Here is a 26072-nt window from a genome sequence, read left to right as displayed (position 1 = left end):
GGTGCCAGAGGGAAGCCGGTACCAGCAGCCAGAGGAAGGAAGGCCTACTCTTGCACGAATTTCATGCATCGGGCCTCTAGTTATAAAATAATTTATGTATTTATGTATATGTTTAAACTTGTCTATGTCCCTCCCAATGTTTACAACATAAAAGCTAACTCCTCTTGACACTCAAAATCCTTTCATGACCTGAACTATCTATAAATTATACTTCTTCAGATAGCCTATTAAATCAAACTTAACTACTCACACTTTCTTTTAATTCAATGGAGTAAATTTTAATATGTTTTTATTGATTTCAGAGAGAGGAATGGGGGGGAGATAGAAACATCAATGATGAGAATCATGATCTGCTGCCTCCTGCATGCCCCCTACTGGGGATCAAGCCCACAACCTGGACATTGCCCTGACCAGGAATCAAACCTTTATGGGTTGATGCTCAACCACTGAGCCACACCAGCAGGGCTTACACTTTCTTATACATGTCTCAACTTCCTTTCTCTATGTCTTTGTACAAGCAGTGACCATCATTGCTCACATGCTCAAATTCTACCCACACAGTAAGACTCAGTTTAAATGCCACCTTCAGTGATATTCCTGGCTGATACTCCTCTGAACTGCTACAATTCTTCATCTGTATGATTATTCTACATTTTATTTATTTAAAAATTTCCTATATTAATCAACACACAGCTTGAGTGCAGGATCTGTACCCAATTTACTTTTTAGAACTGAATTATGTAAAAGAAGGATGCAATATTTGTATATTTTCTTAAATATTAGAAATTGGTATATGTATTAATGTAACTATATTGCAGGGCAGACAGACAAGAACAATTCAGTCAATAATCTTAGGATATGCTAATAAGTTCCTGACATAATTAATTTGCTTGCCTCCCTTTTTGCTAAAAATACAACTTATGTGCTTGTTTCCCAAACTTCCTTACTTCTACCTTCAAATAATTTTGTCCTAATTAGTTTCTTATATTCACTTATCTTTTCTACTTTCTTGGGTTCAAGTCACAGCTCTTTTCCACATTAGCTATGTTAACACTTCCAGGTCTCTATTGCCTAATCTATAAAATGAAGTAGAAAACCTCAACTGCAAACAGGGTTACTGTAGCATTAAATAAGATATTTATAAAACCCAGGCTGGCACCTAAAAGGTTCTCAGTGAATGGTGCCTATTAGGCTACAGAAGCAGCAGTTTAAACACATTTCAAAGTATAAAGTTTGAATATTGAAAATACAAAGAACAAAATCTACCTTTATCTGCTCTAATCAAGATTGGACTGGAATACAAAGCAAGCCAAGCTCGTATTTTTCTCTCTTTTTTAATTAAAAAAAGAAAAAAAACCACACACACTGATTTCATAAAAAACAAAACAGACAAACAACAAACAGAAACACAACATGTAGAAGAAGAAAGCATTTTTATGGTAGCTGATGAGATAGATATTTTAACAGAAACAGCATTTGATGAAGAGTTAGGAAATTACCCTGGGTTCTGCAATTAATGAGCTAAGTGACCATGAGCAAGGCAATTCACTTAAGTCTCTTTTTATTCAGAATCGATCATGTTTTCACTCAGTTCAAAATGCTGGAGTTTTTAATTGTTGTTGTTTTGTTTTACTTTTAAGGAAATGAAAACTATCACCCAGGTCATCATAGTCTATTCCTAAAAAACATCTAGATCACTTACACGAGTAGAGTGAGAATTCATTCATTCATCAAATTGACCACCAGTGATGTGCAAAGCTCTGTTAGAATTAATCTGAATTACTAAAAATTCTGATGTATAGAACATTTAAAATTAAGAGAATTGACAAAACATATACAAAGCTATAATATATTAAAATAAGAATTCTTATAAGCAAATATGACCCCCAAAATGTTTTCATTATGGATTTTGAAAAAAGCAGATTTAAGTTAATAGAATACTAATAGTGGGAAATTTTAAAGTCACAAAATATTCCTAAATCTTACTTCAGTTAACAGTAAACTCATATAATACTTTTAAATTGGGGCATAAATTCATATTACACTCACACGCCTGGTCTTTTTAAAATATTCCCAGTGGATGATGCACATTTGGGTATGGCTAAACACACGGGGAATGCCTAACATGGATTTTATTGTTAATTTATAAATAAATTTCAACAATCAATTACTTGGCAATAGTTTCCTTCAGATCATCATCATCCAAGTTTAAGTCTCTATTGAGCAGGAAACTTCTAGTTTAGCATATATCCGAGTGACATTCACAAAGACAAAACTCACAGTGGTAAACCAAAATACAGGATGAGGCAAAAATAGGTTATAGTTGTTCATATGGAAAATAATACAATAATTAATAAATAATAATACAAGAATAAACTGTGTTTTGTGTCCTCACAACTGTAAACACCCCTCCCCGACTGCAGAATGCTTTCTTTTATCATTACGAGTCCCATCATTAGCTGGGCAGCTAATCTTTCTGTAGTTCATCAAACTTCCTTTGATCATCACTCAATAGTACATATGCAGAGATCTGATCATAAAAAATCAAATCCATGAGTTAAGATAAATATAGTATACATAATTCCCTAGTTTCTCAGAACTAAATATAACTACAACACTGCTTGGACATAGGTAAAAGCCAAGCTATTTTGAATTACAAAGAATCCTGAATCCTCCAAAGATAATATATTAATTTGCCAACCAGAACTCAAATTTGACTTTTGGACTAAAAATAAATTATCTAGTTCTAAATCCTATATTAAAGCTTGTCACACAGATGCACAGTGTCTTGTTTTGATTGAAGAAATACTGTGCCCAGCATTGTGCCACATATAAAGATGGCAAATTGGTTCAGAAACACTGCAACTAGAGTCAGAACACCACATGTTGTGTTCTAATCATGCCAATTTCTAAAAGTTAGTCACTACCTCTCTAAAAATTAAAGATGTTCAACAAATAAATGGGGAAAATAATAACTGTTCTACTTATCTAAGTGAATTACACCAAACTGTCGTAAGGGCCAAAGTGGGACAATATGAAAATGCTACTCTGTAAAATTTAATATGAGAGGTATTATTAGTATTAGGTATACAAAAAATACCTAGTGACTTGATTTAAATATAAGATTAACTTCTTAATATACTTATTATTCTGATGAACTAGAACTGTGGTTCTTAGGTGGTATATATTAGAAGCATCTTTAAAACTTCCAAAAGAAAAAAAATACACATGGCCCCATGTTTGTCACTGTAGATTCTGATTCAGTGAGTCTGAAATCCAGAACTCAGTATTTAAAAAACATACAAACCTCTACACTTGAATTCTAATGCATACCTAACTAAAGAGAGCATATGAGAGTAGATGAACTCAAATGTGAAACCTATAGCTACTATTATTTCAATAAAAACCTCATTTCATATTTAGAAACTATAGTTTGACCTGAACTTTTATGTTAATTTTTATGTGAAAAGCAAATGGTAACTTACTTCCCCTTATGAGGAAATCTCTCCCTCCCCTCCCACTCCTTTCCTGTGTCTATGTGTAAAACATTTATTTACAATGGCACATGTTTAGACCAACTAAGTCAGCTTGGAGAGTCTAAAACTTTTATTGAGATAGGCTGGCTTTAAATAACAGTGTAAATGCCACCCAATCACCTCAGAGTCAGGCTTGACTTCTTCGGGGGCTGGTTTAATTGTACCAAGAGTAGTAGTATCATTGCTGCTGTCAGACATGCCTAAAAGTAAAATGTGTTAAGCACACATTAAATAATTTAGTTAAAAGCTGTATCACTTCCCCAATATCCTTACAAATATTTCACAACATAACTAATTTACTTCAGTCATACTAGTAATTTGTTTTGCAAAACTATCTACAATCATATGAGCATCTATTGATTATAACAAGTGAACAAACACAACCAAAAATTTAGAAAAAATATGCAGAATATAAGAATATATACCTCAATGATTTTTGGTTTTTTTCTTTTTGTTTTTTTTATACCTCAATGATTTAAAATACTTTGATAAAATCATTTTAGACATGAAACAGAATTTAAAAGATCTATTAATATATTCTGTATTCATAACTGTACATATATACTGTTAATCTAATTACTAAAAGTTTTGCACAGGGGTATGGATTAATGATTTTGAAATTATGTTAGGTGATAATAGAACTGAACAAACAAGTAAATAGAATGTAGATACAGAGAACTAGATTTCTCACTGTAGGAGAAAAAATTGAGATAATTCTCAATTACATGTAGTAATGGGGAACAATTTAAAAATCAACCTAACAGATATTCAACTATTCCCGTCCACACCATCATTACCAACTTTTAACCGAGTAACTAAATTAACTGTTTGGAGAAGTCTTTTTTATTTTCCCACTCAGACTGTGTTACAGAGAAACTAATGAGAAGTAAAATGATAAGCCTCTCAAAACTAAATTACTCCTTGAAAGAAAACTGCAAATGAACTCTAAATTATTCAGTGTGCTGTGGCCTCATTCTTCATAGATGGCTAGCTAAACTGCAAAACATTAGAAGTGAAGTCAACCAAGAACCAAGAGAATTGGAGAGCTGCTTCAATTCTATTACTAAATTCCAAAACCTTCTAAAAAAAAACCCCGCAATATTCATAGGTAATTTTTTTTCCAATGGAAAAAAGCTCAGAGTAAATAATCTAAGAATATAGCTTAATATAGATACATACAGAAATATTCATAGATATGTATATACATGCATTAGTTTATATTTCCTAGAAGTAACCCCAATAATAATAAGCACATACAGTGCCCAGATCTTGGTTTCTAATAACAGTCTTCAATAAAGGGAACCAGCAATGCTCCTTGGAGAAATGGCTGATTCTAGGACTGAAGTAGGAAATATACAAGATAAGCCTGGAGCATCTTGTAGTGCCAGAAAGTAAAAAGGTGCTTAAAAACACACACATCAAACAACAACAAAAAACTCACAATGATGGGGATGTCAAAGGAATATTGGAACCAACTGAAAGAGCTCACAATGGCCAAAACTGGAACAGTTTAAGCAAGAAAATAAGTAAAGTACTATTGGATTATAACTCAAAGTAAAACTTAAATATCCAATCTATATCCTATCTAATAATAGAGAAACATGGTAATTAGCTGTACCTCCGCTACCCTTCCCATTGGCTAATCAGGGGGATATGCAAATTAACTTCCAACCAAGATGGCGGCTGGCAGCCAGGCAGCTTGAAGAGACTAGGAGGCTTGCTTGCTTCAGTGACGGAGGAAGCCAACGTTCCCGGCCTCTGAGCTTGCAGTTTTAGAAACATTGTTACAAATATAGAAGCTAAACAAAACCCCAGAAACCTGCTTTCAGCCAGCCGGGCTTTAGCCAGCAGGACCGCAACATCGTTTCAATTATAAAACAAACACAGATCCCTGCTTTCAGCCAGCCGGGATCTCAGAGCTGGAGTGAGCAGGACCACAACAGTGTTACAATTATAGAACCCAAACAAACTAGATACCTGCTTTAAGCAGCCGAGGCCTCAGAGCTGGAGCCAAGCCTCAGAGCTAAAGCTGGCCCAGAATAAAAAAAAAGAAAAAAAGGACAGGTTGGGAGCTTCAGTCACCCGCCAGCCTGAAAATGGCCCTCAGCCCCTCACCCAGACTGGCCAGGCACCCCAGTGGGGACCCCCATCCTGAAGGGGGTGTGACCAGCTGCAAACAGCCATCATCCCCTCATCCAGTCTGGCCAGGCACCCCAGTGGGGACCCCCACCCTGATCCAGGACACCCTTCAGGGCAAACCAGACGGCCCCCACCCGTGCACCAGGCCTCTATCCTATATAGTAAAAGGGTAATATGCCTTCCAGCACCGGGATCAGCGGAGCTGCAAGGCCTCCCGAACCTGGGATCAGCGGAGCCGCAAGGCATCCTGGCACCGGGATCAGCGTGACAGGGGGCAGCAACCAAACCCCCTGATCACCCTGTGGCTCTGTGTGTGACAGGGGGCGGCACCCCAACCCCCTAATAGGCCTTACCCTGAGCGTGACTAGGGGTGGCATCGCAACCTCCCTATCCGCCCTGCTCTGTGCATGACAAGGGGCGGCGCCCCAACTCCCCAATTGGCCCTGCTCTGAGCCCGACCAGGGGCTGCACCTAGGGATTGGGCCTGCCCTCTGCCACCCGGGAGCAGGCCTAAGCCAGCAGGTCGTTATCTCCCGAGGGGTCCCAGACTGCGAGAGGGCACAGGCCGGGCTGAGGGCCCCCCCCCCCCCCGAGTGCACAAAATTTTGTGCACCGGGCCTCTAGTATATATATAAAAGCCCAGCGACCAGACGGCGGAACGACCAGAACATCCGGTCAACCAGTCGCTATGATGTGCACTGATCATCAGGGGGCAGATGCTCAACGCAGGAGCTTCCCCCTGGTGGTCAGTGCACTCCCACGGTGGGAGCACTGCTTGGCTGACCAGGATGAGCTGCTGACCGGGATGAGCAGCACTCCCACAGAGGGCCAATCCCTGCATGCCACGTCCCCCCACCAGTGCACAAATACATGCACCAGGCCTCTAGTAATTTAACAAGTGAGGGGAAAGAGGCAAATCTCCCCTGCAGAAGAATTCATAAAGGTTTATGTACTACTCCACTGTTAAGGAGATGGAACATAACTCCCCACTCCTAAATGTGCATTTCCCATAGTGACTTTCTTATAAAAAAAAGAGGAGGAGGAAAAAGTAACTTTACAATGGACAAACCTGATAAACAATATCTTAAACCAGTTGATCAAGGTTAACAGCAACAGTGCTAAGGCATATTAACAGTATTTACTCTTGATATGAGAATGGCACTTGACCTCTGTTGTCTTCCTCCCAAAAACACATTGCCCAGTCTAATCATGAGAAAAGCATCAGGCAAATCCCATATGAGGGACAGTCTACATCAGGGGTGGGCAAACTTTTTGACGCGAGGGCCACAATGGGATCTTAACATGGACCGGAAGGCCGGAACAAAAGCATGGATGGAGAGTTTGTGTGAACTAATATAAATTCAAAGTAAACATCATTACATAAAAGGGTATGGTCTTTTTTTTTTTTTAGTTTTATTCATTTCAAAGGAGCCGGATCCGGCCCGCGGGCCGTAGTTTGCCCACGGCTGGTACATCATACCAGTCCAATAATCCTTAAAACTATCAACTTGTCATAAAAAAGAAGGCATCTGAGAAAGAAGGCATCTCAAAACCAAGAGGACACATGACAACTAAATGTAATATAGTATCCTGGATGGGATCTTGGAATAGGAACATTAGGAGAAAACTGAGGCAATCTGAACACATTAGTTAATAATAATGTATAAATATTGGTTCATGAATTGTGACATGTGTACTATACCAACATAATATGTTAATAACAGGGTGAACTGGGCATGGGGTATATAGAAATCTCTATACTATCTCTGTTATTACAAAATTATTTTTTGTAAATCTAAAACTATTCTAAAATATGATTTTATTATAAAATAATCTAAGAATACTATGCTATATTTTATAATTATTTTCAATAATTAATAAGTTTATATTAAAATACTAATTTGCTTTCATACACTTGAAAAAACAGTATAACTGGCAGTTTAACTACAACTATATTAACTACTACATTAATAAATATTAATATTCAAAATCCTATTATTAATTATAAAAATCCATGAACTGAAATCTTTAGTAACATCAACTTGGCAATTCAATCAATATTTAGTCATCAGCACTGAGCTAGGTCTTAGGGATTCAATTATAAGCCTAAAAGGAAAATAAGATGTGGTCCCGCCCAGGTGGGTATGGTTCAGTTGGTTGGGTGCTGTCCAGTGCACCAAAAGGTTGCCAGTTCAATTTCTGGTCAGGGCACATGCCCAGGTTGTGGGATTAATCCCTGGTGGGGAGGAGGCATGCAGGAGGCAGCCAATCTATGCTTTGTTCTCATATTGATGTTTCTCTCTCTCTCCCTCTCCCTTCCTCTCTAGAAATCAATTTAAAAAATCTTTAAAAAGGGGGAAAAAAGATGTGGTACCTATCTCCATGGAATTTGGAGGCAGTGGAAGAGAAAGACAATCATATAATCACACAAATAAATGTAAATTGCAACTGTGGTTAATGTATGATGGTAATATCTAATCTGGAAGGTTGGAGCATTCCCTAAGGAAGCAAACCGTCAGTTGAGGCATGAAGGTAAACAAGTGAAGGTAAAGTAAAGAGAGAGTGGTCCAGACAGGGAGAAAAACATGTGCAAGGAAAGGCCTTGTAATGTAAGAAGCAAGACAAGTACAAGGACTAAAACAAAGACAGCTTAGTTGAAGTGGAGAGTTAAGCAGAACATGGTAAAAGATAAGGCTAGAGGACTAAGCATTGTTAAGGAGTTTCATTTTTACCCTAGAAGCAATGGGAAGCCATAAAAACAGGAGTGGAGAGTGACAATCAAATGTGTGCTTCAAAGTAAGTCACTGTGCTTTCAGGATGGAGAATGGATTAGAAAGGGACCAAAGCCTAAGTAGGTAGACAAGAATGGAGGCTTTCAGGCAAGATAATAGAAACAAACTAAAGTGATAGCAGTAGAAATGGAAAGTAGACAGATTCAAGAGATATAAAAAGTAAGATTAATAAAACCTGACTAGATATATCAGGGAGAGAGAGAGTTGTTAAGGATCACTTGGAGTTTTCTGGATTTTACAATTGGAAAGATAATGGAGTCTATTCACTAAAATAAAGAACAAAGAAAGAGGGCCAACATTTAGGGGGGGGTTTTTGGATGTGGGAGTAAGAGGGAAATCAGTTTAGTTTTAGACCTACTATATTTGAGATACCTTTAATATATCCAAGAAGGTGTCAACTAGAAAGCAAGATATACAGGTCTAGAACTCAAAGGGGGTAGAAAGCACTCATGTTCTTAGAAAAGCTGACATCTCTATGCTTAAAAAGCAGCTAATTATAATCCCCAAATATCCCAGAAAAACATTGGACTCTGTCCATCTGTATTTAGTTAAAACAAAAAGCTGAAAGAGAATGTGGCAATATTTTATCAGCTAAAACAAAAACTGCTAGACACAGAGAATTTTAAAATTTTGGTTCAATAGTATAGCAATTATGTCACTAATTGTATAGTATTTTAAAGTTTTATCTGGACTGGCCAATGTTATTGGAAATTATCTATATCTGCACTGTCCAAAGTAGCCACTAGCTACAAGTGGCTACTGAGCACATGAAAATTTAGCTGGTGTAAAGAACTCAGTTTTTTAAATCCTATTTTAACTAATTTAAATAGCCACATGATATTAGCATGGGTTTAGTGCTTCCTTCTGTATTTCATCTAATCCCCAACTACTACCTGTGAATTAACTAGGAGTGGATGTGGGGGCTAGAGGGATTAGAGAAATAGAAATTTTCATTCCATCTGCTTATTATATTATTTGAATTTGTATTTCAAAAATATATATTACTTGTATAGTTAATATGTCATATAGAAAAATTAGGAAATGCAGAAAGAGGACAATAAAACTAATCTGTAAACCTACCTTTAAGAAATAATCTAGAATTAACATTATCGACATATAAAGAGGTTCTACATTTTTAACCCTTTAGTTAGTAGTACCTGTAGCACCACTGATCCAAGTTACTCTGAATTTTGCACCTTTCTCTTCTATCCTACGCCCATCCTCAAACACCTTGAAAATCCTGTTAGACAGCATCATCTCGAGAACACTCCCTCAAAACTGCTGAAAAGAAACATTTAACAGTCCCCTTGCCTATCTTCCTTTCACCATCACTCTCTTGTTACCAATGTCACACACTTTAATTAGAAGCCAATCTCTACCCTGCAATGTCCTGAAATCATTTAGTCACTACAGTGAAAAGAGTACAAGCTTTGAAGTCAAGCAACTTTAATTATGAGTCTTGTGGTTCTTCTTTTACTACTTGGGTGACCTTGAACTAATTATTCCCCCACTGGTTCTATACCTGTCCCTCCATTTGTTAATAGAAAATAAGAATTCCTAATACACAGATAGCATTTAAAGCCTAATGCCTAGCCAGAGTAGCACTCAATAAATGACAACTATTATGGACTTCTATGTGCCTAGAGCTGCCCTAGTTGCTGAAGGTAGCACTCTGAGACAAAACAGATAGGGTCCTGGCCACCCTGTAGGTCACATGCCACTGCCCAAGGACCCTTTCCACCAGGGATTTTAATTCCTGACCCATCCCTTATTAGGTGTGTGAACTCATATAAAGCTCTCGATCTAAAATCTCAATTTCTTCATTTCTAACATGGTAATACTTGACATAACTGGAATAAAAGTAAAATTAGAATATATGTGAAAGTGCTTTGTAAATCATTATATGCTAAATAAAAAGAAGATATTAAACAAAGAGTAACATATTCTTCTTCTCTAGGGCAAAGTTCTCCCTGCAACCAGTGTGCCAAGAATGGATTACATATGTGCTGAAATATTGACCCACACTCCCCAGCCCCACAGCCTTCATGAAATCAGGGAGGCCTGGCTATAGTCTGCCACACAAATACAATACTTTTCCATGTGTGCCATGATGCAGAAAAGTTTGGAAAACTTGCTCTGAAACACGATCTCATGTTAAAAGAAATGAGTTGGCCAACTTACTCCCGCCCCTGGATGATTTAGGATTCACCACTAAACTCTGCTGTTCTTATGATCCTGCTCCAAAGACAGTGTGTCACAGTTTCCCAAAAGATAAAAGAGCATCAGCTTGAACATCAAAAGGCTGCTAGTCAATTGCTATCATAGTCATACAAAAATGAAACAAAATAAAAAATTTTTGGTGAGAATATGGTAAAGATATTGCCATATTTCCAGAAAAGATTTGAGCAATTTCCAGCAACACCTACCTGTAATCATGCTAAATCAAAGGTCTAGGAGTAATGGAGGAGAGAGGAATAACGTAATTAGATAGATGAAGAAAGAAAAAAGGAATAAAGGAAAGAAAATATATATTTTTGCCTTACAGAGAATAGCTGAGGATCTGCGAGAGCTATTCAGTGGCTTCTGAGACTGCTTAAAGATAGTAGAGAGCAAAGGTAAGATTAGTTTTAGATTCTTTTATTTCATAATATTTTTTATACACCCTGGAACTAATGCTGGTGCATATCTGATTTTTAGACTATCCCTAAATTATCATCTTCCATATTATATGGAGCTACTCTTTGCAGTCTGTACATATATTGTTAGTTTTTCATCTATAGCCATATTATCTTAAATTCTCTGTTGAATTTACTCATTATCCTGAATTTATTCCAATTCTATCCCAATTTATCATTCTGGAATATATTTATACCTCCAGACTCTCACAATGCTGAATTTATTTATTACTTAAAAATCTTTATTTTCACATTTTTCAACTCCTCGTATGTCATAATACATAGAGAGAGACTTATATCCACCCCTATGGGAAAAGTCTACCAAATAACACTCCAATTAATTTTTTTGTCCTACTTTTTGGTATGACATTCAACAAAGTATTTATCCACTGTAAATTATAAAGGAAAATATCTTATTAGCATCTGATACAAAATCAGGTGAGACACCTCCAACTTAGGCTAAAAAAGATGTAAAGAAAATATGGTACAAGCAGTCTAGAGCAGTAGCTAAGAGCTCTCAAACTAGAGTTAGACAACCTAGGTTCAATCCTGGCTCCACCTGTGTAAATCCGATTACTTTAGCGTCAGTTAATCATTTAGTTTCATTAGTAATCATTTAGTTTCTTCATCTATAAAATGGGAATTTTAGCTACTTTTTAAGGATGCTGTAAGGATTAGATGAGATAATCATATAAAGCACTTAGCATAATGCCTGGCACATACTAAGTAAATAAGTGTTGACTATTGTTTTGGTGTTAGATAAAATCTATCTTCTGACTTCGTCATTACATTAGAAGAAAACTAACTTAGCACAATTTACTCTTTATAAATTTATGCTTTCTAGTCCTCCCCCAGTGAGGATGTTAGACAGAGGAAAAATTATTTTATTTTGTGAGCAGAAGAAACTGGTTACTCTATATGGACTATGATGAGTTGGACTATGATGAGTAGTATAGGTCTCTTCAAGTTCTAACATTCCATGAAACAAGTGCAAACATTTAGAACTTCAATCCTTGATCAACAAACACTTCACAACTAAATCAGTAAGTTCAAATATGCACTCCAAACTTACAATAATAATGTTCACAAAAGAGAACATTAATATACCTAATATTAAATGGTGGGAAAGGGGATGTTAAGATAAGCAGCAGCATACTGAAAGTTACAGACCACACTACTGAAACATCTTATTTGCCCTTCCTAGCAAAGCCAAAGACCAAAGTAGATGCCTCAAGTGAAAAACAAGAAAATGAAAGCAAACAACTACAATCAGAATTTAATTTTTTTACACTGAACTGTAGTAGGTTGGTGGTATTTAATATGTATTTAAAAACTAATAAACACACTAATTTATATATCCACAGATCTCCACAGCATTACTACAAATAGCTATCCCTAAAAAGAAACCTCAAAACCACAAATCAGGAACTAAAGTAAGCAGTCTTACTTCCTTCTCTAGGTGTAGGAAAGAATTTAGAAACATTGACGTTTTGAAGTAGAGAGATTTCAGTATAAAGCTAGAATCTCTGCATTCTACTCTTCCCAAACAAGCTATCTACAATAGAAAAATAAAAGTTCCACAAAAAAAGTTTTAATTAACTTCAAGAAGACACTGATTATGTATCTGGAAGTTATATATCACATATATATACACTTCATATACATATATATACATACACATGTACACACACACACACACACATATATACACACACACACATACATGCATACATATATTTTACACACACATACATAGACACACACACTATCTGGAGGTTTTATACCTCCTTAGAAAATTTGATAAAAAGAACACCGACTCTTCACCCTCCACCACCCAAAATGCACTCAAAACTTTGCACATGATTTCAGAGTTGGGGTTGAGTCACAGACTTCATAAACGAGGGATCCTATGACATAACCCAGGATTAAAAATAACTTGAAAAGAATGAAAGTGAGGCAGAGATTTTTAATCCAGAAAATAAAATTAGAAATACTTTCTATTTTCTCAGATAATGAATGTCAGAAGTGGTAGTTGGAACAGGGTGTTGGTCATGTCAAACAAGGAAAACAAGCAGGACATATGAGGGGAAAGGTGTAATTAAAACAGTACTAACATATAGTGTGTTATAATCACTCTGAGACGGCGGCAATGAAATGGCCAATCCCTGCAGCCTTCACACAGGACTGATGTTAAAAGTAAGCAATGCTGGTGCACATTTCCATGCCATGAAATTAAATGGTAAACGTGAACACATCCTTGCAGGTGAAAGCACAAGTTTATGGAAAGCCTTGCAAACCTTCCACTTCTCCTTCTCAAATAAGAACCGAGATAGAGAAAGTATATAGTTTAGGATAAAACTAAGAGAGGGGCACAGAAATCCTAAAAGGGGGTTGGCTAACCGATTTGCAAGAAGTGTAAACTACATGTTTGGAGATCAAAGGGCCCCAAGAGAGAGATAAGGACAAAACAAAGGAAGTAATAATAAAATAAAAGGAAAAAGCACCTACAAACTGGGCTTTAAATAAGAAATCTCTCTCCTCTTCCTAGACACGTAAACAGTAGTCACTTGGCACAGAGGAACGGAGAGGACGACAGCACAACTTCCTTCCCAACTCCAGCATTTCTTGGACCTTCCCACAGAAGCAAGGCTCCTCCCCCTGCACCACAGGCCCAAGGACCTCTCGGGGGGACTCCCGCTCCCCCCCTTCCCCTCGCGGCGGGAGAGGAAGCGGGAGATGCAGGGAGGTGAGAGAGGTTACGGCTGGACACCAAACCTGGAGACTTCATCGAGAAAGACCGGGCTCCTGCAGCCCCCTCTCCCACCCGATGCATGCAATGCCAAGAGGGTGCCACCTTGGCAGGGCCAGCGCTCCTCCTACACCCGGCTGCGTTGGGGGACACACTCAGGCACGAAGGGGCAGAAACCAAAGGCCGAATCCTTGGGCAGATGTGGCACAGACTAGGGACAGAAGTGCCCTGCGAAAGTCCGGACCCCTAAAGGCAACGTATCGGCCACAGCCAACCACTCAGGATGGCCTTCCCCCGCCTCCTTCCAGGTGGCCCGGCCCCGCCCTCACCTGTCGGCCGGGAACCACCTGGCGGCTCTCACGTCGAGGATTCTTCCTGCCGCTGCTCTCTGGAATCTTCTCAATCTTGGGGAGAAGTGAGCGGAAACGCCACTGGGGCCTTTTCCTTCTTCCCCTCCCCCCACGCACCTCGGCTCCTCGGGGGCGGGGAGCTAAGGCAGCTGTCACAGCCTCTCACTGACCAACCGCCGAGGACACAGACCTCCCAACGCTGCCTACGACACCCACAGGGAGAGCAGCGGAGCCGGAAGTGAGGAAACCGGAAGTAGCGCTGTCCTCTGCTCAGACGGCCTCTCTCTCCCTCAATCTCGCCCGACCCAGCCACGTCTCTATGGTGCCACGGCACCTCCCCCGAGGCCACCGTCCCCCCCCCCCCCCCCCCCGGCCAGTCTCGGGGAGCCTGGCCCCGCCCCTCTCGCTGCGGCCTTAGCAACCACATCCGGGGCTCCGCCCGTGCGGTTGCCCGGGTAATTTTCTGGCTTCGGTGGGATCACAGAGGGGCGTGTACGCGGGTTCCGAGGCACCTGCCAGAGCTGGGAGCTTGCGCGGGCCTGAGCTGGACGGGTCGGAGGTCTCCAGGAGCCCTCAGCATCCCTCCTTTCTCATTCACACACCCCAGCCTCACGCGTTAGGCGTCCCCCCAACAGACGGTGAGCGGCGGCGGGAGGGTGGAGGCGGACGTAGCTCCCCGCCCCGTAAATCCCCGCAGAGCCCAAGCTCCTTTCTCCGCTGCGGGGAGCACGGAGGTTGCTCCAGTCCCGCGGGGGTGGGAGGTGGAGGGAATGCGGGGTCCGGGAGCAGATGCGCTGCGGGCGCCTCGCCGCCGCTTCCTGGGCGCCTGGAGCGCCCCTCCCGGCCACGTCATCACGCCCACCCTCTCGGGGAGACCCGACCACCACGGCCGCGGGCATCCCCGAGTTCTCGTCACTGCTCTGTCTTTACGATCACTTTCTGCTCTGCTCGCTCGCCGACAGTGGATCCCCGTACTTTTCTTTCCTGCTCCTATTGATCCATAGAACCGATTTTTTTTTCCCTTCTTTGCTTGCCCCGTTACTTCTTAAGTGGATCACTGCCCTGTCCACAGACACCGCTGGACAGTCCCTTTTTCTCAGAGCCCTTTCCCTAAATTGAGGCCCCCAAACTGTACTCCGGATACTCCCCCTCGCCCCACACCGAATGGAGGGAGAGTATGAATGGAGGGAAAGTATGAATGGAGGGAGAGTACGGCTCCTCAGTGGTGCGAGACAACCCTGACGCTCCTGTACATGATGTGCACACAGTTGACGCCTCCGCACGTGGCCCCTCAAGGTTCTGGACTGCTTTTCCTCGGACAGCGTGGCTGCTCATTTCTACCGCCATTTCCTTTAGAAATGCAAAGGGATACAAACAGTATATATATATATATATATATATATATATATATATATATATATAATAACGTAGTGCCCCAAGGCAGACTCTGCCTCTATAAATTTCTAGGGAGTTTCAGGGAACAGTATATCCCTGTGTACAGATGTCTTCTCCATATCCGTGAATAGTAAATACTCATGACACCACAAATGTTTCAAAAATAAAATAACAATATTTATTTTCTAAGATCTCCAGGACATCTCCTCTAATAGAAATAGCACTGAAATACCAAAACATAAATGGAATATCAATGGCCCTTATCTTAAATGGTTCTGTTCTTTAAAAAAGAGCAAATATAAATGCCAATTCACCCAAACTGTCACAAGTTCTGGAGCTTACTATGGCCTTTCAGTTCGGAGCCATCCTATTAGTCTTCTCAATTATAAGAAAAGAATCCCAATTAGACTAATTACTGCTCTTCTTGTATAGGAACCGAATGGACTGTAGTGGCTAAGGACAAGGGTTCTTGGAGTTCCCAAAGGTGACCAGGAGGAGCTGCCGGCCACGGTGCTGGAGTGATGTGCACGTAACTGTTTGGGCTGACTGGTGTCTTAAGGACTCCTGCGAGCTGTCTTGAGTTTGGGGACACATAGCTTCATTGCAGTCAGTCTCACTATTAGTCTGTTACACTCAGGTTTGTGGACACTTGCTTTAGTTATGTGTCCTTCGATGGATGATGTCCTTGGAAGGTGCTGATGGCCTTGATAGAGATTCTGATGGACTTGGAACTAATGCTAACTTGTGCTTGGTGAAGGTGCTGTGGATCATGTTAGGCACTTTTCAGTCTAGCATGATCCTGGCACTGTGCATGATTAGTCCTCATATGCAGTGTGCAGAGCTATATACAGGGTTAATCTTCCCCATGATTTCTGCTGCCCCGAGGGAAATCAGAGTGCAGGTTGGCTTGAAGAAAACACTGGAAGCTACTTCAGCTGGTGGTGGAAAACAGTGAAAGTCTATGCAATTTCCTTGGGAAAAGGAAGCAGTAACAGGTATTCTTCAGATCTGGGGGAAATTTTTCATACTAACTGAAAGACCTTATTTTAAACCTAACTCTGCTTAGATGGAGACATTTTTTTCTTCCCTCTTTCTTTCCCTCCTTCCTTCCTTCTTTCCTTTCTTTATTACCTCCCTTCCTCCCAACCTTTGTTCTCCCTCCCCCCCCATCTATCTTTCTCGGTCTCTCTCCATCCCTTCCGCCCTCCTCCCTCCCACCTTCCCCCTTCCTCCTCCTCCTCCTCCCTCTCCCCCTGCCCCCTAGAGCTTAGGGAATTCTACTTAACCGTTTTTAGGAGGAATAGATCATAACTACTTTTCTCTCAGTTGGTAATTATGTTTGGAGAGGTAAGAAAGGAATAGCTGCCTGTCGTATATGTTTATGACAAGGGGATTTTCTACGTATTTATCTTTGCAGTGTTATTGTCTATTATTCAGCTTTCAAAAAATCAGGTACCATGTATTCATTTGGCTTATGAGGAACTCTGGCAGCCTATCTCATTTATTGGCCAGAAGGAAAGGAGGCAACGGGTTAAAGGAAATTGTTATTGTTCCTTTCTGAATGAAGTAAAAGTGAACATGACCTTTTCTCTTTGCTTTAGATGTTGAATATTGTATACTGCTTATCAATATTATTTCCTCAACGAAAGAGAAAGGTGATACCTTTAGATCTTTTTGAGGGGAACTCCAGTAATGTTGTAATATTTTCATCACTCTTTATTATCAGTTCCCTTTTCATGCAGAAATAATGTTACTGATTGCACAGTATAATTCTCTGGAAACAAGTTCTTTATTAGAGGATACTGATTAATTGAACACTTAAAGAAGCCACGAGTGTAGAATGAGTAGAACATAAGAGTAGACATTGTTTTAACTACAAAGAGAAAAAAACCTGAACTTAATCATAATTCCATTACCTAGAGTCAACATTCAACATTTTGGTTAATGTCTTTCTTTCTATGCATATATATTTTTTCTTCATTAACAAATCATTATTGAGAACCTTCTGTTTACTAAGCACTACAGGAATAGCCATGACCCTCTGGCCTCCTGCAATTTTAAGTATATGTTGTATTTCTTGGCATAGTTTTTCATTTTGCTTTTTTCACTTATTGTAGTATGGAATTTTCCTCTCATCGTTAAATATTCTCCTTTAGCGGCTCAGTAGTATTTAGCATAGATTTTTCTTAATTTATTTATATCTAATCCTTTGGGTTGCACATTTAAGTTATTTTAAGTCTTGTCTATAATTATAAAACAACTAGAGGCCCGTTGCAGGAAGATTCCTGCAAGAGTAGGGCTTCCTGCAGCTGCCCTGCTCCCTCCCATCTCCGCTGCCTCAGCTCCGCTCCGTCTCTGCTGCCTGGGCTCCCTCCCTTCTCTGCCGCTTCACTCCCTTCTGCAGCGCTTGGCTTCCTTCTACACTGTCTTCAGCCTTTGCTCCACGCCTGTGTATGCAAATTAACCACCATATTTGTTGGGTTAATTTGCATACTCGCTCTGATTGGCTGGTGGTCATTGCGGAGGGATGGTCAATTTGCATGTTTCTCTTTTATTAGTGTAGATGTGAGGAATATTACAGTGTGGTAGAATTCTAAGATGATTTCCAATGATCCTCACTTTGTATAATTCTCTTCCCTGTGAACGTGATAGAATATCATTCACATGATTTTATATACAAAAAAAAAAAGACTTTGCAGATGTAATTAAGGTTACTAATCAGTTGACTTTGAGTTAATCAAAAGGGAGATAATCTGGGTGGATCTGAACTGATTACTTAGGCCTTCTAAGAGTAGAGAGTTTTCTCCTGTTGGTGGCAGCAGAGGAAGTCAGAGGGATTGGAAGCATGAGAGAGAATTGACTTGAGGAAGGCCATAGGCAAGCACCTGACATAGTCCTCCAGGAACTGAGAGCAGTCTCTGCTAACAGCCAACAAAAAACCAAGGACCTCAGTCCTACATCCACAAGGAGTTGAATTCTGCAAATAACCTGAATGAGGTTGGAAGCCAGTTTTTCCCCAGAGTCTCCAGATAAGAGTCCCACATGACTAGCAACTTGTTTTCTGCCTTGTGAGACCCTTGTGAGATAATAAATAGCCGTTGTTTTAAGCCACTAAAAGTGTGGTGATTTTATGCAGCAATAGAAAATGAATACTTTTGTAAGCTAGATTATTTTTACATCTATAATTATTTGAGGGGGATAAATTTCAGATATAGACTTGCTGAATAAAAGTTATGGACATTTTTAAGATTTTGTATCATATAAGTAATTTGCCCTCCATAAGCTTTAACCAATTTATGTGCCTCCTAATAACCTATGTTTTTGCATTCTGGCAAACACTAGATATGGCCATTCTGACAGGCAAAAACCAAAGCCAAAAGGTATCCCCTATTTTGAAAGAAGTTTTACATTTCTATTATGACCAGTAGAATTGACCATTGTTTTCTTTATTTGGGGTTCAGTTGGCAAGTCTTTTTTAGTGAATGCCTATTTTTATTCTTTAGTTAGCTTTATTAATGACATAGATAAAATAGTTCCTAACATGTAGTACAGCATTTTTCTGCTGTAATATTTTTAAGGGTAGAATGATTAATGAGCTTAATTGAGAGAATGAGTACTTCTGAGAAATGTTAGCAGCTGCCACACACCCAAACGTAATATTGTGGGAGAATAGAAAATGTCAGCTTCTTGATTAGACAGTAGATGCTCTATTCTTTTCTAGGGAAAAAAATCTAGCTTGTCTGATTAGAAATGTGGTTATTTCAAGAATAAAGATATATTGTATCTTACCATGGAAAATTATAGCTTCTACTACTGTTTTATAAGAAAATATGTGCTATTACCTATCAGAAAAAAACTAATATCTTCCTAAATAAACATATCATTTTTCTTTTTAAAAAAAATATTTTTATTGTTTTTTTTAGAGAGAGAGGAAGGAAGAGGGATAGAGAGATAGAAACATCAATGATGATAAAGAATCATTGATTGGTTGCTTCCTGCATGGCCCCCACAAGGGATGGAGCCCACAACTGACAGGGAATCGAACTGGTGACCTCTTGGTTCCTGGGTAAACGCTCAACTGCTGAGCCACACCAGCTGGGCAACGTATGACTTTCCATTTGATCAAGATAACAAGTAATCTCTGATTATGTATATTATATTGCTTTATTTGGGATGTGGTAAGGGAGGAAATTCAAATTACTTTTTCTTTAATCCTTATGATTGGAGATAATAGGGTTTCTTTCTGACAAATGAAATAAGGTAGAAGGAAAAAAGGAGGGATAAAAGAAAAGAAGAAAAAAGGAAGAAATGAGAAAAGTTGGGAGATTGAAGAATAGTTTTGCTTGGTTTTGTCTTTACATAAAAATTGGTTCTTACTACCTCAATTTCTAAAGGTTGGCATCTTCCTAATAAGAACAAGATATTCATAAATTTTTACTTTGAAACTATAGATGTATAGGAAATTACACAAAAACATACAGGAGAGCCAATATATGAGAAAAAAATTTTTTTAGTTGAATGGTTGCCCTGCTCCCTCCCTCCCAAGTGAAAAATCTTATTTACTTACAAAAGTTATCCTTCCCTCGGTTGCTATTTGTGTTCACAGAATTCATAATGGCCTGTTCTTCTATGGAGGTCTGATATTGCTTTTGTTGTTGTTAGGTTTGGATAGGCATTGGAAATGCTGACTTTGGCTTTGTGCTGGGGGTATAGAATGTGTAACTATTATCAGAGGAGGCCACACCAGTATGGTTCAAGGACACTGTACTATAGTGAAAAGAATGGTAGACTTGACATTAGAAAGCCTGGATTCCAACTGCACTCAACCACATTATAACTATAGTAGAGGCCCAGTGCGCACGAAATCGTGCACAGTTAGGGTCCCTAGGCCTAGCCTGGCCTCCATCGCATGGCCTCTGTGGCCCTGCGACACTATGTGAAGCTCCCCACCCCAGGACGCTCTGCGATGCTCGCAGCCCCTCAACTGCTCCGTGAAGCTTGCTGCTGCCTGGCAAAGCTCACCGCTGGATGCTCCGCGAACCCCCCCCCCCACCCCCCCCGCCCCACCACTGCTCCGAGAGGCTCCCCCAACCCCGTGACTACTCCACGAAACTACCCTGCCCCGCGACTGCTTCTCAAAACTCACTGCCACCTGGGTGACTGCTCCGCTAAGCTCATGGCCACCCGGTGAAGTAGCCCACCACTGCTGCTCAACAGTCCCCAGTCCTGCCTCGCTGCCAGCCCCCCCGTCATGGTGAACGGCTTGGGGGGTCGGGAGAGGGGGGGTGACCGAGAGGTGCTCCATGCACTTCATGGTGACCATTCGCCTGTGCAGTCATGATGGCACCTAGCTCTTTATATATATTAGGACTAGGGGCCCAGTGCACAAATTCATGCACCTTGAAAGGAACTGTGGGCTGCAAGGCTGCGGTGGGCATGGGTAGGTCTCAGCCCATCCTTTGCACCCTCACCTGGCCCCTCCCACCACAGCCCCCAGCCCCCTGTCTGCCAGCAGCCCTGCGGGATGATCGAGGCCGGCAGCTGCCGCTAGCACCTGCTGATGGTGCCCTGAGATTGGGACCAGCGCTGGGCACGGGCAGCGGGTGTGAGCGCCGGGCGGGACTGTGATGCACAGGAGCAAAGAATTTTCAGTAACCACCAGAGGCTTGCCCCGATGACAGCAACTGGCACCCCGCCTTGGTCTGGTGCCCTTGCTCACCTGCTCCACCATCCCGCTGTGGCCGACACCCGCCATGTTCCACGCTCTGCCACCTGCTGCCAACACCTGCCATGTTCTGCGCGCGCTCCTTGGTGGTGAGCGCAGTCATAGCGACTGGTTGTTCGGTTGTTCCGCCATTCAGTCTATTTGCATATTAGCCTTTTGTTATATAGGATGAGCTTTGAAATCCAGTTTGACCTTACTCCTGAGTTGTTTGAAATATAGGAAGTAAAGCAGTTTGGAAATTAAAGCCTAGGCTATCGTAATTATTATTAAGATCTTTCTTACAAATAACAACAATGATAAACTCCTTAACCGGTTGTAACTCCTATGTTAAAAATTATTTCTTGATTTGGACAACGAAGGCAGAGGAATTTTGACAAAAAGTTTTTTCAAAAAATTTTGAGCAAAAAAAAAAAAATGCACATGCCACTTGAAACTGAGGAGTACAGGGAGAAAAACTAGAGGAATGGAGCACCCACACTATTTCATACAGCGTAAGACCTGCATATCAAATTAGCTTGTTATCTTAGTCTGCAATAGTTCTAAAGACTATAGATTCAGTACTCTTTGGTTTAAGAAATTTTGCTTTCAGTATCTACAGGGTGGGCAAAAGTAGGTTTCTAGTTATTTGCAGGGGGAAAAAACAAATAATACACTAATTAATTCATAAATAATAATATAAAAATAAACTATAAACCTACTTTTGCCAATCCCCGTATTGTAAAATCTTGAATTTTATAGACTGACACAACAAAAGTGACATTAGAGCAGTGGTTCTCAACCTTCCTAATGCCGTGACCCTTTATTACAGTTCCTCATGTTGTGGTGACCCCCAACCATAAAATTATTTTCGTTGCTACTTCATAACTGTAATTTTGCTACTGTTATGAATCATAATGTAAACATCTGATATGCAGGATGTATTTTCATTGTTACAAACTGAACATAATTAAAGCATAGTGATTAATCACAAAAACAATATGTAATTATATATGTGTTTTCTGATGGTCTTAGGTGACCCCTGTGAAAGGGTCGTTCGACCCCCAAAAGGGTCGTGACCCACAGGTTGAGAACCGCTTCATTAGAGAGAAGATAAGGATGATGAGATCATCACCACACACTTACTGAATATCTCCTAAGGTACTAAATATTCTGCTAAGTGCTTTACACTCTCTCATTGAATCTCATTGAAAGTGCAACAATCCTCTGAGGCAAATGCTATAGTTAACCCCTATTTTACAAGTAAGAAAACTGAGGTCAAATTAAGTAAACTACCCAGAATCACATAAGTACTAAATGGCAGAGTCATTTGTCAATTCAAATGTGCCTGGCACCAAAGCCCATATCTTTACACTATGATAAGCCCTTTATTTTACAGATAAGGGAAGTAGAGAGACTAAGACCTATGGTCACTCTCCTTCATAGTCTTAAGTCTTTTTCTGCCTTATATCCTCTAATAATTTGTTTATTCCTATGCATTTTGTCAAGTATTTCTGGCCTTTGTGCATCTGGCTAATGCATCAAATTGATACAAACTTTTAATTGATACATTTAGATAGAATAAGATTTAGATTTTAAAACTATGTAGTGAATTCACTTGATTGGATTTTTAGTGAAGCATTTTCTACCAGATTCCCATAAAGGAGACACTGCCTCTCATGTGCTATTAAAAGTTGGACCTTGTGACTACTGTCTGACTATGTTTTTCTTTTAGAGAAGTCGGAGGGGGCAGTCTGTGACTTCACGTAAAAAATAGCCACCAAAGATATATCCAGCATCATTTTTAGTTCTTTAATTTTGGTCAGCCCACATTTTCAAAACAGATTAAATTTGTCTGGTTTATTTCAGAAGTATATATTGCAAAGCATTCAAAGGCAAGTGAAAATTCAAATGCACAGAGCAGAGCTAGAGAGCTTTCTACAGAGGCTCTTCAGAAGGTAAGCATTTCTCCTGCTTTGGCTATTGTATTTTCAGAAACATGTTCCCATTCTTGTTTATTATTAAAAGCATAACTCATTAGTGTAAATATTTTTCATATTCATTTGACATATTGCTAAAAATGCTGTTTTGTTTGTTTTTGTATTTTCAAGAGACAGAAGGCATACTGTCAAGCCCTAAGGATTCTACCGTTTCCTTCTCTACCCTGAAGAGACTTGGAAATTAATGGGTAACATTTTGCATGAAAATTTCTAAATGCTACTTGTTCTTATCTCTGAGGCCTTCTGTGGAGAATTAATAGGAGGTTGAATGAGCAAATGGATAAAGTGAACCGTCTTAAAGGATTGAAGTTCCAAAAATATATCAGCAGGACTGGACAGGTTTGAGATAATGAGATTTCTATTTTAGCTTGACTTCTGAAATTCTGAATAAACTATAAACTGAGCTACACAAGGTCCTGGGAAGGAAGTTTTTCTTCTAAACTATTCTAGTTGCATATAACATTTTTCTTATTTAGATCCTTTGAAAAATATATATTTAGTCATCAATAGGAATAAGACTATTATACACGTACCTACTTGTAATGTGTGAAGTGGGAGAGAAAGCAGCAAATTGTGTCATACAGGAAAAGACATTTAATTAAAGAAACAGACACCAGGAAGAGGAGAAATCTCTATATAAGTGCTGGTTGAGATGGCAGAAGCTTCTGCAGATGCCTCAACTCTCCCCGTAACAGTGAAAAAGAAGAAAAGTTTATCCATTGAAGAAAAGATCGACATCATAAATGCAGTAGAAAGTGGCAAGAAAAAAGCAGAGATTGCAGCTGAATATGGAATAAAGAAAAATTCATTGTCCTCTATTATGAAGAATAAAGACAAAGTTCTAGAAGCCTTTGAATCTCTGAGATTTGATCCAAAGAGAAAAAGACTGAGAACTGCTTTCTACACAGATCTGGAAGAGGCATTGATGAGGTGGTATCGAATTGCTCAGTGTCTAAATGTGCCAGTTAATGGTCCAATGTTGCGTTTAAAAGCAAATGATTTTGCCCAGAAACTGGGACATAATGATTTTAAGTGTAGTAATGGTTGGCTGGATCGCTTTAAATCCAGGTATGGTTTAGTATTCAGAGCTCAACCTGTAGAAGCTACAGGGGTATCAGTAGACCCTTCAGCGGTGTGGCACCAAAATGTACTTCCTTATTATTTAAATGATTATCATCCTAAAAATGTTTTTAACATAAAAGAGACTGGACTGCTTTATCGAATGTTACCTACAAATACATTTGCATTTAAAGGAGAAACATGCTCAATTGGAAAGTTATGCAAAGACAGAATAACCCTGGTGGTCGGGACGAACATGGATGGCTCCGAAAAACTTCCTTTGCTTATCATTGGGAAAAACAGAAGTCCACATTGTTTCAAAGGAATAAAATCGTTGCCTGTGTATTATGAAGCTAACAGAATGGCATGGATGACCTCAGATATATTTGAACAGTGGATGCAGAAGCTTGATGAGAAATTTCAAGCCCAGCAACGAAGAGTTGTGATTTTTGTTGATTCTCTTCCTGCACACCCAGAGGTAAAGAACCTGAAGTCCATTGAGTTAGCATTTTTCCCATCATGTTTGTCTCCCAAATTTATAGCTATGAAACAAGGTGTTATTAAAAGCCTTAAAATCAAATATCGACATTGTCTTATCAAGAAATTTTTAAGTTCTGTTGAAGGCAGCAAAGAATTTACATTTTCCCTACTAGATGCAGTTGACACATTGCATCTCTGTTGGAGGGCTGTAACCCCAGAGACTATTGCTAAGAGCTATGAAGAGGCAGGATTCAAATCTCAACAGGGAGAAAGCGACAAGACGAATACAGAGTCCAACACTGGTCTTGATTTGGTTGCCCACGCCCAAGCAGCGGGAGTGGAGTTTCCTGAAGGTTTATCTATAGAAGAGTATGCTGCCCTGGATGATGACTTGGAGACATGTGAAGCAGCACCAAGTGGTGATACGGTCTGGACCAAAGAAAGTAAATCAGATGAAACTGGATTTTATACTTCTGATGAAGAGGAGGATGGTGGGTCTCTGGGAACTGAACTTCCTTTACCCTCAAAAAATGAGGCAATAACTGCTTTAGCTACTCTTAAAAGTTTTCTTAGAAGTCAAGATATGAATGATGGGCTTCATAATTCTTTAGCAGACCTTGAAATTTTTATTAACTCTTTATCACTTAAGTAATTAATTATTTATTTTACAACAGCTGAAGACTAGTACCTTTTCCTGATATATTTTTCTATATGAGGTATGTAAAGGGAAAATACCACAAACATAAAGAATGAAAAATTAGTACATTTGGTTTACTTGCAAATGTCTGGTAAAATTCCCTACGTAGATTAAATAATGATTAAGTAAATGAAAAAGCTGAATTTCAATTTAGCAAGCTTTTGGAAAGTAGAAATGTATTTCAGAGGCCTGTACTTGAAAAATATGGTAAATGTGTTAAAAATAAAAAACTATCCAGCTATCTGATTTATACAGATTGAATTGGTGATTACTATTTTCTTTCTTTTTTAATGGGTAGGTCATGTTCCAGAATATTTTAACCTATCTACCTCATTTAAGGAACAAAATATTTATTGCTTAGATATTTATTTTATAAGTACATATATATGCCGTGTATGTTTTAACTAGACTCTTAAGGGTCAAGTATTACTTTTAAATTTTTCTCATAATGAGCTAATATTTTTAAAAATAAATGATAAAAAACTACTGAAAATAAAAC

General features: G+C 39.5%; 2 protein-coding genes across 3 annotated transcripts in view; one reads left to right on the top strand and one right to left on the bottom strand.

The window, feature by feature from the left end:
• The window catches only part of ARFIP1 (ARF interacting protein 1), an 89031-nt gene extending 74730 nt beyond the window's left edge, over nt 1-14301 (bottom strand). For both annotated transcript variants that reach the window (XM_070415324.1, XM_070415325.1), the window contains exon 1: nt 14221-14301. The gene's annotated coding sequence lies outside the window, so the exon portion shown is untranslated. The remainder of the gene's footprint in view (nt 1-14220) is intronic.
• Nucleotides 14302-23588: 9287 nt separating this feature from the next.
• On the top strand, nt 23589-25575 carry TIGD4 (tigger transposable element derived 4). The gene has a single exon (XM_070417230.1). The coding sequence runs from the start codon at nt 23990-23992 to the stop codon at nt 25526-25528; it is 1539 nt and encodes a 512-aa protein (XP_070273331.1). The 5' UTR covers nt 23589-23989; the 3' UTR covers nt 25529-25575.
• Nucleotides 25576-26072: the final 497 nt, after the last annotated feature.

Source organism: Myotis yumanensis, unplaced genomic scaffold (genome assembly GCF_028538775.1).
Source record: "Myotis yumanensis isolate MYYU_CA2020_CCGP unplaced genomic scaffold, mMyoYum1.0.hap1 SCAF_5, whole genome shotgun sequence".
Classification (NCBI taxonomy): Eukaryota; Metazoa; Chordata; class Mammalia; order Chiroptera; family Vespertilionidae; genus Myotis; species Myotis yumanensis.
This window is presented reverse-complemented; position numbering and strand designations above follow the sequence as displayed.

Excerpts from the sequence above, each read along its gene's own strand:
- TIGD4 (XM_070417230.1), top strand. The coding sequence starts at position 23,990 with ATGGCAGAAGCTTCTGCAGATGCCTCAACTCTCCCCGTAACAGTGAAA.